We start from the raw sequence: 18,052 nt of genomic DNA, 5'->3' as shown, positions 1-18,052 counted from the left end.
ACAAAGTGAATGTTTCAGTTGTACCTGAAATCTACCTTCTTAGCATATTTTCAGTATTCAGTACAGTGTTACTAACTATAGTCATTGTGCTGTATATTAGATCTGTTAGATTTATTCATCCAATATAACTACATAACTATAACTACACCTTTGTATCCTTTGACCAACATTTCTTTAGTTTCCCCCACCCCCTCAGCCACTGGCAACCATCATTCTGCTCTGCTTCTGTGGGTTTTTAGATTCCACATATAAGTGAGTTCATGAAGTATTTGTCTTTCTGTGCCTCATTTATTTTACTTAGCATTATTTCCTCCAGTTTTATCCAAGTTGTCCCAAATGACAGTATTTCCTTCTTTTTTAAGGCTGAGTAATCCATTGTGTGTGTGTGTGTGTGTGTGTGTGTGTGTATCACAAGGGTTTCCTTTTCTCCATACCCTCACCAACACTGACCACCTTTTGTATTTTGATCATAGCCATTATAACAGGTGTGTGGTGATAGCTCGTTGTTTTGATTTGCATTTCTCTGATGATTAGTGACATTGAACATCGTTTCGTGTACCTGTTGGCCATTTGTATGTCTTCTTTTGAGAAATGTGTGTTCAGGTCCTTTACTCATTTTTTAAATGGTTATTGTTTTTTGTTATTGAGTTGTTTGAGTTTCTTCTGTATTTTGGATATTCTTCTCATCAAATTTTGCAAGTGGTTTGCAAATATTTTCTTCCATTTTGTAGGTTGTTTCTTCACTCTGTTGATAGCTTTTTTTTTTTTTTTTTTTTTTTTTTTGCTGTGCAGGAGCTTTTTAGTTTGATGTAATCTCATCTGTCTGTTTTTGCATTTGTTGCTGTGCTTGTGGAATTGTATCCAAAAAAGTATTGTTCAAACCAATATCAAGAAGCCTTTTCTCTATGTTTTCTTCTAGTAGTTTTATAGTTTCAGGTCTTACATTGAAGTCTTTAATGATTCTGAATTGTTCTGTGTATATGGAGTAAGATAAGGGTCCAGTTTCATTCTTCAGCATTTGGATAACCAATTTTCCCAGCACCATTTATCGAAGAGACTGTCCTTTCCCTGTTGTGTGTTCTTGGCACCTTTGTTGAAAATCCTTTGACCATAAAATGCATGCATTTATTTCTAGGCTCTCTATTCTGTTCCTTTGGTCTGCATGTCTCTTTTTATGCCGGTACTATGCTGTTTTTATTGCAATAGCTTTGTAGTATATTTTGAAGTCAGGTATAGTGTGTTGCCTCCAGCGTTGTTCTTTCTCAAGATTGCTTTGGCTAGTCACATTTTTTTGTGATTCCATATGAGGTTTAGGATTGTTTTTTTCCATTTCTGTGAAAAATGCATTTGGAATTTTGATAGGGATTGCATTGAATCTGTAGATGGCATTGAGTAGTATGGACATTTTAACAGTATTAATTCTTCCAATCCATGAACATGGACTGTCTTTCCACTTATTTACATCTTATTCAGTTTCTTTCATTAATGTTTTAAAGTTTTCAGTGTACAGATCTTTCACCTCCTTGGTTTAATTTATTCCTAAGTATTTTATTGCAAATAGGATTGTTTTCTTAGTATCGTTTTTAGATTGTTTGGTGTGACTGTGTAGAAATGCAGCTGATTTTTGTATATTGATTTTGTATCCCACAACTTTACTGAATTCATTTATTAGTTTAAATTTTTTTTGGTAGAGGTTTCAGAGTATTCTGCAAACAGAGACAATTTTACTTCTGCCTTTCTGATATGGATACCTTTTATTTCTTTTTCTTCACTGGTTACTCTGGTTAAGACTTCCTATACTAAGTTGAGTAAAAGTGGTGAGGGTGGGCACCTTTGTCTTGTTTCTGGTCTTAAAGGAAAAGCTTTCATTTTTTTTACTGTTGAGTTTGATGTTAGCTGTGGGCTTATCATATATATGACCTTTTATTATGATGAGGTTTATTGATCTTTTTATCTTGAAAGGGTATTGAATTTTGTCAAATGCTTTATCTACTCAGATGATCATGATTTTTATCCTTCACTTGGTAATATATTGTATCACCTTTGTGTTTTTTTTTTTTTTTTTTTTGCGGTATGTGGGCCACTCACTGTTGTGGCCTCTCCCGTTGTGGAGCACAGGCTCCGGACGTGCAGGCTCAGAGGTCATGGCTCACGGGCCTAGCCGCTCCGCGGCATGTGGGATCTTCCCGGACCAGGGTACAAACCCATGTCCCCTGTATCGGCAGGCGGACTCTCAACCACTGTACCACCAGGGAAGCCCACCTTTGTTTTTTTAAAAATAAATTTGTTTACTTATTTATATTTATTTTTGGCTGTGTTGGGTCTTTGTTGCTGCTCACGGGCTATCTCTAATTGCAGTGAGTGGGGGCTGTTCTTCGTTGCAGTGTGCAGGCTTCTCACTGTGGTGGCTTCTCTTGTTGTGGACCATGGGCTCTAGGCACACGGGCTTCAGTAGTTGTGGCATGTGGGCTCAGTAATTGTGGCTCGCAGGATCTAGAATGCAGGCTCAGTAGTTGTGGCGCATGGGCTTAGTTGCTCCGTGGCATGTGGGACCTTCCCCTACCAGGGCTCGAACCCGTGTCCCCTGCATTGGCAGGTGGATTCTTAACCACTGCGCCACCTGGGAAGCCCCGATTATTTTTTTTTTACTGTTGAATTTTGAGAGTTCTTTATAGATTCTAGTTCCTAGTCCCTTTGTGCATATGTGGTTTGAAAATATTTTCTCCAGTCTGTAGCTTGTCTTTTCATCCTCTTTATATGGATACTGCTTCTTTTCTTCCTTTGTAAAGGATGTTTTAAATTTTGATAAAGTCTGATTTTTCAGTTTTTCCTATTATGGGTCTTGATTACTGTAGCTATATAATAAATCTTGAAATTGGGCAGACTGATTCTGCCTACGTTATTCTTCCTGTTGTAAATTGTTGTAGATCTTCTAGTTCCTCCTTTTCATTTAAACTTTAGAATAATCTTCTCTATATCTACAAAGAACCTTGCTGATATTTTGATAAGAGTTAGGAAGAGAGCATTCAGTCTTTTCATCATTAAGTAGAAATTAGCTGTAGTTATCAACTTGATGAATTTGCCTTCTGTTCCTATTTTTGTGAAAGTTTTTGTCATAAATGGGTGTTGAATTTGGTCAGATGCTTTTATATTGATTTATATAACCATGTGATTTTTCTTTTTAGCCTTTTAATATAGTGAACTGCATTGATTGATTTTTATAAATTGAACCAGCCTTGCATCCCTGGAATAAAGCCCACTTGGCCATGGTATATAATTCTCCTTATGTGTTGCTAAATTCTATTTACTAATATTTTACTTTTTAAAAAAATTTTTTATTGGAGTATAGCTGCTTTACAATGTTGTGTTCGTTTCTACTGTACAGCAAAGTGAATCAGCTATATGTATACATATATCCCCTCTTTTTTGGATTTCATTCCCATTTAGGTCACTACAGAGCACTGAGTAGAGTTCCCTGTGCTATAAAGTAGGTTCTCATTAGTTATATATTTTATACATAGTATCAATAGTGTATATATGTCAATCCCAATCTCCCAATTTATCGCCCCCACCATGAGGGTTCTTTTGTATGTGACAAGTTTTCTTTCCTCTTACTGCTTTCAAAATTCTCTTTTTGTCTTTGATTTTTGAGAATTTGATTATAATGTGTCTAGGTGAAGATCTCTCTTTTTTCTTTCTGTTTTATTGAGATAATAATTGACATCCAGCACTGTGTAAATTTAATATGTATAGCATAATGGATTGACTTACATACATCGTGAAATGATTACCACAATGGGCTTAGTGAACATTCATCCTCTCAAAATTAATGAAATAGAAAAAGAAGAAATAGAAAAAGAAGAAATAGATCTCTTTATAATTAATTTGTTTGGGATTCTTTGGGCTTCATGGATCTGGATGTCCATTTTCCTCTCCAGATACAAGAAGTTTTCAGTCATTATTTCTTTAAATAATCTTTCTGCTCCTTTTTCTTTACTTGTTCTGGGACTCCCTCAATGCGTATGTTATTTCTTTTGATGGTATCCCATAATTTCCATAGGCTTTCTTCATTTTCTTTCAATATTTTTTCTTTTTGTTCTTTTGCCTGGGTAATTTCAAATGACCTGTCTTGAGCTCACTGATTTTTTTTCTTTGGCTTCATCAAGTCTAGTCATTGTGCTCTTTAGCTCCAGAATTCATGCATCCCTCCCTCCCTTCCTTCCTTCCTCCCTTCCTCCCTTCCTTCCTTCCTTCCTTCCTTCCTTCTATCTCTTTGTTTAACTTCTCATTTTGGTCATGTATTGTTTTCCTGATTTTCTTTTTTTTTTTTGTGGTATGCGGGCCTCTCACTGTTGTGGCCTCTCCCGTTGCAGAGCACAGGCTCCGGACGCGCAGGCTCAGCAGCCATGGCTCACGGGCCCAGACGCTCCATGGCATGTGGGATCTTCCCGGACCGGGGCACGAACCCACGTCCCCTGCATCGACAGGTGGACTCTCAACCACTGCACCACCAGGGAAGCCCCTGTTTTCCTGATTGTGTTTTAGTTGTCTATCTGTGTTCTCTTACAGCTCACTGCAGTTCTTGAAGACAAGTATTTTGAATTCTTTGTCTGGCAGTTCATTGATCTCCATTTCTTTAGGGTTGGTTACTCGTGTTTTATTTTGTTCCTTTGTTGGTATCATGTTTTCCTGAACATTCGTATTTCTGTGGCCTTGTTTTGGTGCTTGTTCACTTGAAGAAGTAGGCACCTCTTCCAGTCTTTACACTTGGGCTTCTGCAGTGAAAGCCAATGAAAGCCATTTGGTGGAGTCTGTGGATGGGTCTGCTGCTGGAGTTTTCAGGTGGGCTACTCTGGTCCCTGGGGGTGGACTTGAAGCCTGAGTTCACTGGTGTGCACCTTATACTTGGGTGTACCTGGGCAGGCCTGGTGTTTGGGGCTTCAGTTTGGGGCTTGAAACGGATCCATGGGGTAAGCCTGGAGCCTGGTTTCTTGGGGTTTGGCATGGCACTGGGATAGGCCTGGAGTCTGAGTCCATGGGGGTACTTCTGAATCCTGGATCTGTGTGGCCTGGCCTGATGCCTGCTTTTACTTGGCAGGCCTGGAGCTGGGGTTTGTGGTGAAGTTGGGCGCTCACTTCACTCTTCTTCCTTCTTTGGGTGGGTGTCTCTCTGCATGCTGAGTTGCCTGGGGTTGGAGGTTGGGTGATGTGGGTAATATGTGATAATTTTTCATACCCTCTTAAATGCATCTTTTCTTATTTCTCCACTCCACCTGGGTGCTTTAATCTCTCACCTGGAATCCTTAGCTCTTGTGAAGGTATTTTTGCGCATGAGTATTTGTTCAAATTGATGTTTCTGCAAGGGGATGAGTGCTGGAAACTGCTATTCTGCCATCCTACTGATGTCACCTGTGTCTTTTAAGTCAACCTCTTTATCTAATAAATGAGGAAGATGAAATCTAAACAGCATTGAAATGAGTAGCATTCATATAAATTGTTGTAGAACTAAGAGTAAAAATCATATCTCCTGATTATTTTATACTTTATCATGCTGATTATTTCTATTCTCTATTCAGATCTTTTTCTATAATAATTAATCCACACTTTCTCATACTTATTCCCCTTCTACCAGTTTTATAAATGTAACATGTTTGTTGCAGAATGTCTAGAAAATACCCAAAAGCAAAAAGAAGATTAAAATAATCTATTACCAAGATAACCAGTTCATAATGTTCTAGTGTTTGTTCCATATGTTCATTAGAAAATATTGTTTTGTAGTCTGTCTTATCACTTTAAGTATTTTGATTCATTTTTTTCCTGGTCATTATATTGTCTTCAAAAGCTATATGAATATAAATAAATAAATACAAATATATATTTTTATCATAGTATTATTATATACTTTGTTGTTGAGCTAAATGTATGCATATTTGGAAAATTCATATGGAATTTATTGACATGGAAAAAGCATATGAACACTGCAGCATTTTTTGCTATACAATATGATGTTTGTGAAGTTGTTGGATGATGTCTGGTAATGATTTTATACGTGTGTTCATGTGCCCTTACAATTCCTACATGGCTAGTACAGTTACTTTTATGTTATTTGGTTAGATCAGTGCTTCTAATCTTTTTTCACACTATAGCATGCTGTGATGTACATAGAAAATGATAATAATTGTGTGGCACTCTAGGGAAAACAGAGATGATTATCACCTTGCTCTGTTACTCTAGTCCTGGCCTGGCTACCCAGACTGTTGAGAGGATCAGTCTTTTGGCCACTTGTAAACCCTGGTTGGAAGCTCTGGGTTACAGCACAGTGTTAATAAGGTCTTAGGTTACTTCCCATGTGTTGTGTCAGATTTTCCCTGTTTCTTACAGTAGACTGTACAGTATGATTTACCAATATTGCAAATATGTACAATTTATCTACCTTACTGTTAATGGACATTTAGGTGTTTTGCAGTATTTGTAATTACAGATAGTGTTATGAATATGACTTTTGATGGAAATAAGCAGTTATTTCTCTTGGATATATACCTAGGAGTGAAACTGCTGGATCGTAGGATAAGTGTACATTTAGTTTCATTAGATAATAACAGTTTTCTGAAGTAAGTATGCAGTTTTACATTCCCACCAGCAATGTGTGAAGTTCTAGTTACTTCATTCCTGACAGTGCTTTGCATTGTCATTTCTCCTTGTTTTAGACATTCTGGTGTGTGTGTGAGTGATATTTTATTGTGCAGTTTTCTGAATACTAGTGATGGTAAGCATATTTCATATGCCCATTGGCTATGTTGATGACTGCTTTTTTTTTTAAATTGAACTTTTAATTTTGAGATAATTGTAGATTCTTATGCAGTTGTAAGAAATAATAGATTCCCTGTGCTCTTTATCTGGTTTCTCCCAGTGGTATCATCCTGCTAAATGATAGTAAAATATCACAACCAAAATAATTGCCATTGATATAGTCAATATACAGGACATTTCCATCAACACAAGGATCCCTTGTGCCCTTTTATAGCAATACCACCCCTCCCACCTACCCACCTCCTCTTAACCCCTGGTCACCATTCATTTATTCTTTATTTCTATAAATTTGTCATTTTATGTGTTATGTAAATGGAATAGTATAGTATGTAGTCTTTTGGGATTGGCTTTTTTCATTCAGCATAATTCTCTGGAAATTCATCAGTATTGTATCATGTATCACTAGCTTGTTCCTGTTTATTGCTAAATGGTATTCCATGGTATGGATACACCTCGGTTTTTTAAACCATTCATCTCTTAAAGGACATAGGAGTTATTTCCATTTATTGACTATTACAAACAAAGCTGCTATAAACATTTGTGCACAAATTTTGGGTGAACATACGTTTTCATTTTTCTAGGATAAACATTCGGGACTGCAGTTGCTGGGGCATATGATAGTTGCTTGTTTAGTTTTTATAGAAACTGTCAAACTTTTTCAGAATGCTTTTGCCATTTCACATTTCCCCCAACAAATGCATGAGAGATCCAGTTTCTTCGTATCCTTGTCAGCATTTGGTGTTTCCAGTATTTTTAAATTTAATCATTCTGACAGTTCTGTGGTGATAGCTCATTGTGGTTTTAATTTGCTTTTCCTTAATGGCTAATATGCTTATCTTCCATTTGCATATTCTCTTCGGTGAAATATCTGTTCATTTCATTTGTATTTTCTAATTGGATTGTTCATTTTTTTACTGTTGAGTTTTGAGATTTCCTTCATTCTAGATACTGGTCATTTGCTGACTGTGTAGTTTACAAGTATTTTTTCCCATTCTGTAGCTAGGGTTTTTATTCCTAACAGGTCTTTCACAGAGAAAAAGTTTTAATTCTGAAGTGTAATTTATAATTTTTCCTTTTATGAATTGTGCTTTTGCCTAGCCTTAGATCCCTAAGATTTTCCCTGATTCTTTTTCCCCTAAAAGTTTTGTAGTTTTATGTTTTAGATTTATGTCTCTGATACATTTTGAATTAATTTTTGTATAAAGTGTGTATAAACTGTGAGACTTTGGCTGAGGTTAATTTTTTTTTTTTTTTGCCTGTGGATATCTATTTGCTCCAGCACCATTTGTTGAAATAGCTATTTTTCCTCTATGGAATTGCCATTGCACCTTGTCAAAAATCAGTTGGATATATTTGTGTTGATCTATATCTAGGTTCTCTATTCTATTTCATTAATCTATTTGTCTATCCTTTTGCCAGTATCACAAAACCTGATTGCTGTAGCTATATAATAAGTCTTGAAATTGGGTAGACTCATTCCTCCCATTCTTTTCACTTTTTCAAAGTTGTTTTAGCTTTTATAGTTCCTTTGCTTTTCTATATAAATTTCAGTATAATCTTGTCTACATCTACAAAACCTTTTCTGGAATCGTAATAGAAATTGTGTTAAACCTGTATTTTGCTTTGGGGGAAAATTGACATCTTTACCATATTGAGTCTTCCTATCTATGAACATTTATTAATCTGTTCTTTGATTTCTTCCATCAGCATTGTGTGTCTTTCAGTATACAAGTCATATGCAAGTGTTGTAGATTTTTCCCTAAGTATTTCGTTTTTTGAGGAGTTATAAATTCTATTGTATTTTTAATTTTGGTGTCCATGTATTCATTTTTTTTATATAGAAATACAAATAACTTTTGTATGTTTATCTTATATGCTTTGCCTTTGCTAAACTGCATTATGAGTTCTAGGAGGTGTGTGTGTGTCTGTATGTAACTTGCTTGGGAATTTCTGTGTAGACAATCAGGTTATCTGCAAATAGGGACAGTTTTTTTTTCCTTTCCAGGAACAGAGGAGATTTTTTTTCTGTAACTACTTGAATATATAACAGAGTACCATATTCTGCCCATTGTTGAGTCTAAAATGAAAGAGACATTACATTCTAAAACCTGAAGATACTAGGAGACCATTAGAACTGAGGAGATGATTGAGGATCCAGGGAGTAATTGAAAATGACACCATTTTGTATCTAAGTAATTGGGTGGATGTGGTATTATTACTTGAGGTTAGAAAATCAGAAATAAAAGCATTTTGGGGAAGTATAATAAGTTCTACTTTGGACATTCTTTTTTTTTGATGTCTGTGCTATGTCTTTATTGACATGTCCAATAGACATTTGAAGTATGCATTAAGAATTTAGGGGAGGGACTTCCCTGGTGGTGCAGTGGTTAAGAATCTGCCTGCCAATCCAGGGGACATGGGTTTGATCCCTGGCCTGGGAAGATGCCACATGCCTGGAGCAGCTAAGCCTGTGTGCCACAGCTACTGAGCCTGTGCTCTAGAGCCCATGAGCAACAACTACTGAACCCACAACTACTGAAGCCTGTGTACTCTAGGGCCCACGTGCCACAACTGCTGAGCCCACGTGCTGCAACTACTGAAGGCTGTGCACGTAGAGCCTGTGCTCCGCGAGAAGTCACAGCAATGAGAAGCCTGTGTACCACACAAAGAGTAGCCCCTGCTCGCTGCACCTAGTGAAAGCCTGTGTGCAACAACGAAGACCCAATGCAGCCAAATATGAAAAAAAAAAATAGAAGGGGTTATATTGGAATTCCTACTTTGACATGATAGATGATGCTGTGGGAGAGATTGTATATAGAATGAGTAGAGATCTGAGGAAGAAATGCTAACAAAGGAATAGCACTTAACGATATCATAGGAGAATGAAAACAATGAAGTCACAGAAACCATAGAAACTTCTCTTTTGTCAAAGTTTTACCTATTTGTCAAGATCCATCTTCTGGGCATTATTACCTGTCCAGACCCATCTCCTTTTTGGTTATTCCCTAATATGTATTTCTGCAGCAGTTTCTCCTTCTTCTAGTATAGCATTTACCACACTGCCTTATTGTAGTTTATTGTTTATATATCTATTTCCCTATCAAGTTTTTATGTTCCTTGAAGGCAAGGATTAGATCTTATTCATTGTTGTTTTTCCTGTGTATGGCATAGTTCTTAATAACAGCTTGTTTAATTGAATGAAGTAGGAAATTATCAGAGGCTTCTAAGTGGTAGAGTAAGAAAAGAACTGAGAAGAGGCCATTAGATTTGTTGATCCCTGACCATAGGGAAGCTGTTATGTCTAGAATGGTGAAAAGTGAATGCAGAGTTCTCTGGTCTTCCTTTTCTCAAGTCAGTCTTGCCATTTCTTACATTCCCTCCCTCATTCCCTAATTCTGCCCCCTTAACTTTTGTTCCTTTGATATATTGTTTCATCATGATAGAAAAGCATTTCTTCCTGGTCACCTGTGAGAATTATACTGTTCTTCCTAATCTAGCTCATATCCCCTTCTCAGTGAAACTGAATGAATGAATTTCTCTGTTTTTTGTCATTGAAATTTTCTAATATCCAGGCTGATAGTATCTGTAATGTAGTTTTGTTTTAGCATTCAATTTCGATTTGATTGGACTTTAGTTTTTCCATTTAAACATATATTTTATTTTTCAGTATAAAACTTAAAAAAATTTTTTTATTTATTTACTTTTGGCTGCGTTGCGTCTTTGTTGCTGCGCGTGGGCTTTCTCTAGTTGCTGCGAGTGGGGGCTACTCTTCCTTGCCATGTGCGGGCTTCGCACTGTGGTGGCTTCTCTTGTTGCGGAGCATGGGCTCCAGGCACGTGGGCCTCAGTAGTTGTGGCACATGGGCTTCAGTAGTTGTGGCACATGGGCTCAGTAGTTGTGGCTCACGGGCTCTAGAGTGCAGGCTCAGTAGTTGTGGTGCACGGGCTTAGTTGCTCCGCGGCATGTGGGATCTTCCCGGACCAGGGCTCAAACCCGTGTACCCTTCATTGGCAGGCAGGTTCTTAACCACTGTGCCACCAGGGAAGCCCCAGTTTAAAACTTTTTAAGGCATTATAAATATTTATCTCAATGTTTGGAGGTTATTTATCATATGATCCACATTGTAGTTTCTAGGTGTTTATTTTACCCATTACACTTTCAATAAATTAACGTGTCTTCTGTCCCAGAAATTGAATTTTCATAGAGGAGTCAGTAAAATACTAGAGTTTTTACTTTAATTTTTAAATACATGCTGTTATTTCAATATCTTCCACATAAGAACTAACTTAAGTGGGAAAAGTTGGTTATATTAAACAAAAGAGCCTTTTTTAATTCTTTTTTTCCAGATTGCAGCAATTCTCCGGAAACGAAAATTAGATTATTATTTACACAAACTGCTCCCTGAGATCCTACAATCTGCTTCATTTCTGACTGCTAATGGGGCCTTGTTTATGGCTTTCTTTTGCATTTTAAGGTTGGTACACATAATCACAACTGGTGGTTAATACAAATTCCTTTGTTGAAACTGAAACAAACAGATGTTTATATAAATGTTGTGCAGGTCACTGCTTGTGCATTTTTTTCTCTCTGTGAAATGACATTTATTTATTTCAAAGAATGCTTGTAAAACCAGGAGTTGTGGGCCTCTTGGCCTAAAAATGTAATATAAACTTCAAATTATTGCTGTGATTATATAGCAAAAGTGCTTTAATGTATCATACATTTTCTGAGGCCCACTATATTTACTGACTTGTTAATGAGAATTTCTTAACTTTTCAGTTTCATAGATTAGGAATTCAAAGCAAATGTCCATGATATTGCTTAGGTCTGTATGCAGTGAATGGACTTCAAAAGGACTATAAAATGCTCGTGTTTATCTGTAAAATTTCTGGCATATCCTACTGATGAAACTTTTGGTCCTGATGCAGTGCATTATCTGTGTCACATGCTTCATACAATATACATGCAGTTAGAATTCAGTTTTTAGTGTTATGATATACTTAGCATGTTTATTAGATATTTACTTTTTATCTTCTCCTCCACACATTGTTGAAACCCAAACTAGTTTATTTAATTTGTTAAGTTAAAACACTAACTTCACATTATATTACTATTAATGTTACCCAGTTAGTATTACCCAAAATAATTCTGCAGGTATATTTTAACTGCAATTAGAAATATAATTTCTGCTTGTGAGAACACCAGAATCACAACTAGCTGCAGGACAATCATTGACAGGAAGACACTGGAACTCACCAAAAAAGATACCCCACATCCAAAGACAAAGGAGAAGCCACAATGAGATGGTAGGAGGGGCGCAGTCACAGTAAAATCAAATCCCATAACTGCTGGGTGGGTTACTCACAGACTGGAGAACGCTTATACCACAGAAGTCCACCCACTGGCGTGAAGGTTCTGAGCCCCATGTCAGCCTTCCCAACCTCGGAGTCTGGCAACAGGAGGAGGAATTCCTAGAGAATCAAACTTTGAAGGCTAGTGGGATTTGATTGCAGGACTTTGACAGGACTGGGGGAAACAGACTCCACTCTTGGAGGGCACACACAAAGTAGTGTGCTCATTGGGACCCAGGGGAAGGAGCAGTGACCCCATAGGAGACTGAATCAGACCTACCTGCTAGTGTTGGAGGGTCTCTGGCAGAGGCAGGCAGTGGCTGTGTCTCACTGTGGGGACAAGGACACTTGAAGCGGAAGTTCTGGGAAGTACTCCTTGGTGTGAGCCCTCCCAGAGTCTGCCATTAGCCCCACCAAAGAGCCCAGGTAGGCTCCAGTGTTCGGTTGCCTCAGGCCAAACAACCAACATGGAGGGTACCCAGCCCCACCCATCAGCAGTCAAATGGATTAAAGTTTTACTGAGCTCTGCCCACCAGAGCAAAGGTCGGCTCTACCCACCACCCGTCCCTCCCATCAGGAAACTTGCACAAGCCTCTTAAATAGCCTCATCCACCAGAGGGCAGACAGCAGAAGCAAGAAGAACTACAATCCTGCAGCCTGTGGAAGAAAAACCACATTCACAGAAAGATAGACAAAATGAAAAGGCAGAGGACTATGAACCAGATGAAGAAACAAGATAAAACCCCAGAAAAACAACTAAATGGAGTGGAGATAGGCAACCTTCCAGAAAAAGAATTCAGAATAATGATAGTGAAGATGATCCAGGACCTCGGAAAAAGAATGGAGGAAAAGATCGAGAAGATGCAAGAAATGATTAACAAAGACCTAGAAGAATTAAAGAACAAACAAACAGAGATGAACAATACAATAACTGAAATGAAAACTACACTAGAAGGAATCAATAGCAGAATAACTGAGGCAGAAGAATGGATAAGTGACCTGGAAGACAGAAAGGTGGAATTCACTGCTGTGGAACAGAATAAAGAAAAAAGAATGAAAAGAAATGAAGACAGCCTAAGAGACCTCTGGGACAACATTAAATGCAACAACATTCGCATTATAGGGGTCCCAGAAGGAGAAGAGAGAGAGAAAGGACCAGAGAAAATATTTGAAGAGATTATAATCGAAAACTTCCATAACATGGGAAAGGAAATAGCCACCCAAGTCCACGAAGTGCAGAGAGTCCAATACATGCCGAGACACATAGTAATCAAACTGACAAAAATTAAAGACAAAGAAAAATTATTGAAAGTAGCAAGGGAAAAATCACAAATAACATACAAGGGAACTCCGATAAGGTTAACAGCTATTTTCTTAGCAGAAACTCTACAAGCCAGAAGGGAGTGGCATGATTAAGTGATGAAAGGGAAGAACCTACAACGAATATTACTCTACCCAGCAGGGATCTCATTCAGATTTGATGGAGAAATCAAAAGCTTTACAGAAAAGCAATAGCTAAGAGAACTCAGCACCACCAAAACAGCTCTACAACAAATGCTAAAGGAACTTCTCTAAGTGGGAAACACAAGAGAAGAAAAGGACCTACAAAAACAAACGCAAAACAATTAAGAAAATGGTCATAGGAAAATACATACCGATAATTACCTTAAACATGAATGGATTAAATGCTCTAACCAAAATACACAGGCTCACTGAATAGATACAAAATGAAGACCCAGATATATGCTGTCTACAAGAGACCCACATCAGACCTAGGGACACATACAGACTGAAAGTGAGGGGATGGAAAAGGATATTCCATGCAAATGGAAATCAAAAGAAAGCTAGAATAGCAATACTCATATCAGATAAAATAAACTTTAAAATAAAGAATGTTACAAGAGACAAGGAAGGACACTACATAATGGTCAAGGGATCAATCCAAGAAGAAGATACAACAATTATAAATAAATATGCACCCAACATAAGAACACCTCAATACATAAGGCAACTACTAACAGCTCTAAAAGAGGAAATCGACAGTAACACAATAATAGTGGAGGACTTTAACACCTCACTTACACCAATGAACAGATCATCCACAATGAAAATAAATAAGGAAAGAGAAGCTTTAAATGGCACAATAGACCAGAAAGGTTTAATTGATATTTATAGGACATTCCATCCAGAAACAGCAGATTACACTTTCTTCTCAAGTGCACACGGAACATTCTCCAGGATAGATCACATCTTGGGTCACAAATCCAGCCTCAGTAAATTTATGAAAATTGAAATCATAGCAAGCATCTTTTCTGACCACAACACTATGAGATTAGAAATGAATTACAAGGAAAAAAATGCAAAAACACAAACATGTGGAGGCTAAACAATACGTTACTAAATAACCAAGAGATCACTGAAGAAATCAAGGAGGAAGTCAGAAAATACCTAGAGACAAATGACAATGAAAACAGGATGATCCAAAACCTATGAGATGCAACAAAAGCAGTTCTAAGAGGGAAGTTTATAGCTATACAAGCCTACCTGAAGAAACAAGAAAAATCTCAAATAAAGAATCTAACCTTACACCTAAAGGAACTAGAGAAAGAAGAACAAACAAAACGCAACGTTAGCAGAAGGAAAGAAATCATAAAGATCAGAGCAGAAATAAATGAAATAGAAACAAAGAAAACAATAGCAAAGATCAATAAAACTAAAAGCTGGTTCTTTAAGAAGATAAACAAAATTAATAAACCATTAGCCAGACTCATCAAGAAAAAGAGGGAGAGGACTCAAATCAATAAAATTGGAAATGGAAAAGGAGAAGTTACAACAGACACTGCAGAAATACAAAGCATCCTAAGACACTACTACAAGCAACTGTATGTTGATATAATGGACAACCTGGAAGAAATGGACAAATTCTTAGAAAGGCACAACCTGCCAAGACGGAATCAGGAAGAAATAGAAAATATGAATAGACCAATCACAAGCACTGAAATTGAAACTGTGATTAAAAATCTTTCACAAAACAAAAGTCCAGGACCAGATTGCTTCACAGTTGAATTCTATCAGACATTTAGAGAAGAGCTAACACCCATCCTTTTCAGACTCTTCCAAAAAATTGCAGAGGAAGGAACACTCCCAAACTCATTCTATGAGGTCACCATCACCCTGATACCAAAACCAGACAAATATATTACCAAAAAGAAAATTACAGCCCAATATCACTGATGAATATAGATGCAAATATCCTCAACAAAATACTAGCAAACAGAATCCAACAACACATTAAAAGGATCATACACCGTGATCAAGTGGGATTTATCCCAGGGATGCAAGGATTCTTCAATATACGCAAATCAATCAATGTGACACAGCATATTAACAAATTGAAGAATAAAAACCATATGATCATCTCAATAGATGCAGAAAAAGCTTTTGACAAAATTCAATACCCATTTATGATAAAAACTCTCCAGAAAGTGGGCATAGAGGGAACGTACCTCAACATAATAAAGGCCATATGTGACAAACCCACAGCAAGCACCATTCTCAATGGTGAAAAACTGAAAGGATTTCCTCTAAGATCAGGAACAAGACAAGGGTGTCCACTCTCACCACTATTATTCAACATAGTTTTGGAAGTCCTAGCCACGGCAATCAGAGAAGAAAAAGAAATACAAGGAATAAAAATTGGAAAAGAAGAAGTAAAACTGTCACCGCTTGCAGATGACATGATACTATACACAGAGAATCCTAAAGATGCCACCAGAAAACTATGAGAGCTAATCAATGAATTTGGTAAAATTGCGGGATACAAAATTAATGCACATAAATCTCTTGCATTCCTATACACTAATGATGAAAAATCTGAAAGAGAAATTAAGGGAACACTCCCATTTACCATTGCAACAAAAAGAGTAAAATACCTAGGAAGAAACCTACCTAGGGAGACAAGATAGACAAAGGCTTGTTTGCAGAAAACTATAAGACACTGATGAAAGAAATTAAAGATGATACCAACAGATGGAAAGATATACCATGTTCTTGGATTGGAAGAATCAATACCGTGAAAATGACTATACTACCCAAAGCAATCTACAGATTCAGTGCAATCTGTATCAAATTACCAATGGCATTTTTTTTTGCAGAATTAGAACAAAAAGTCTTAAAATTTGTATGGGGAAAAAAAAATTTTGTATGGAGACATCAAAGACCCTGAATAGCCAAAGCAGTCTTGAGGGAAAAAAATGGAGCTGGAGGAATCAGACTCCCTGACTTCAGACTATACTACAAAGCTACAGTAATCAAGACAATATGGTACTGGCAGAAAAACAGAAATGTAGATCAATGGAACAAGATAGAAAGCCCAGAGATAAACACATGCACCTATGGTCAACTAATCTATGACAAAGGAGGCAAGGATATACAATGGAGAAAAGACAGTCTCTCAAAAAGTGGTGTTGGGAAAACTGGACAGCTACATGTAAAAGAATGAAATTAGAGTACTTCCTAACACCATACACCAAAATAAACTCAAAATGGATTCGAGACCTAAATGTAAGACCAGACACTGTAAAAGTCTTAGAGGAAAACATAGGAAGAACACTCTTTGATGTAAATCACAGCAAGATCTTTTTTGATCAGCCTCCTAGAGTCATGGAAATAAAAACAAAAATAAACAAATGGGACCTAATGAAACTTCAAAGCTGTTGCCCAGCAAAGAAAACCATAAACAAGACAAAAAGACAACCCTCAGAATGGGAGAAAATACTTGCAAACGAATCAATGGAGAAAGGATTAATCTCCAAAACATATAAACAGCTCATGCAGCTCAATATTAAAAAAAATCAACCCAATCCAAAAATAGGCAGAAGATCTAAGTAGACATTTCTCCAAAATAGACATACAGATGGCCAAGAAGCACATGAAAAGCTGCTCAACATCACTAATTATTGGAGAAATGCAAATCAAAACTACAATGAGGTATCACCTCACCCCAGTTTGAATGGGCATCATCAGAAAATCTACAAACAACCAATGCTGGAGAGGGTGTGGAGAAAAGGGAGCCCTCTTGCACTGTTGGTGGGAATGTAAATTGATACAGCCACCATGGAGAACAGTATGGAGGTTCCTTAAAAAACTAAAAATAGAATTACCATATGACCCAGCAATCCCACTACTGGGCATATACTCAGAGCAAACCATAATTCCAAAAGACACATGCACCCCAATGTTCATTGCAGCACTATTTACAATAGCCAGGTCATGGAAGCAACCTGAATGCCCATCGATAGACGAATGGATAAGGAAATGTGGTACATATATATACAATGGAATATTACTCAGCCATAAAAAGGAACGAAATTGGGTCATTTGTTGAGACATGGATGGATCTAGAGACTGTCATACAGAGTGAAGTAAGTCAGAAAGAGAAAAACAAATATCGTATATTAAACGCATATGTGTGGAACCTAGAAAAATGGTACAGATGAACTGGTTTGCAGGGCAGAAATTGAGACACAGATGTAGAGAACAGTTTATGGACAGCAAAGGGGGAAAGCGTCAGGGGTAGTGGGGGTGGTTGTGTGATGAATTGGGAGATTGGGATTGACATGTATTCACCGATGTGTATTAAACTGATTACTAATAATGAAAAAAAATTGCTCATAATAAGAACAATATTTCTTCCTTTCTGAATTCTTATACCTTGTATTTATTTTTCTTGCATTATTGTACTTGCTAAGATCTCCAGTACAGTGTTAACTAGAAGTGGGAATTATGGGGAGCTATGAATCATTCTCAGTCTAAAAGTGAAAGCTTTTAATGTTTTACCAAACTAGTTTTTTGTATATAGGGAATAATAAATTGAATAATAATTTTATCCT

General features: G+C 37.1%; 1 protein-coding gene across 2 annotated transcripts in view; it reads left to right on the top strand.

The window, feature by feature from the left end:
- TMEM135 (transmembrane protein 135) overlaps positions 1 to 18,052 on the top strand; it is a 242,613-nt gene that overhangs the window by 24,672 nt on the left and 199,889 nt on the right. For both annotated transcript variants that reach the window (XM_065882158.1, XM_065882159.1), the window contains exon 2: positions 11,157 to 11,284. In XM_065882158.1, the coding sequence (XP_065738230.1) occupies positions 11,157 to 11,284 (128 nt within the window). The remainder of the gene's footprint in view (positions 1 to 11,156; positions 11,285 to 18,052) is intronic.

Source organism: Phocoena phocoena, chromosome 8 (assembly GCF_963924675.1).
Source record: "Phocoena phocoena chromosome 8, mPhoPho1.1, whole genome shotgun sequence".
Taxonomy (NCBI): domain Eukaryota; kingdom Metazoa; phylum Chordata; class Mammalia; order Artiodactyla; family Phocoenidae; genus Phocoena; species Phocoena phocoena.
Note: the sequence above shows the minus strand (reverse complement) of the source record. Positions and strands in the feature narration are given on the sequence as shown.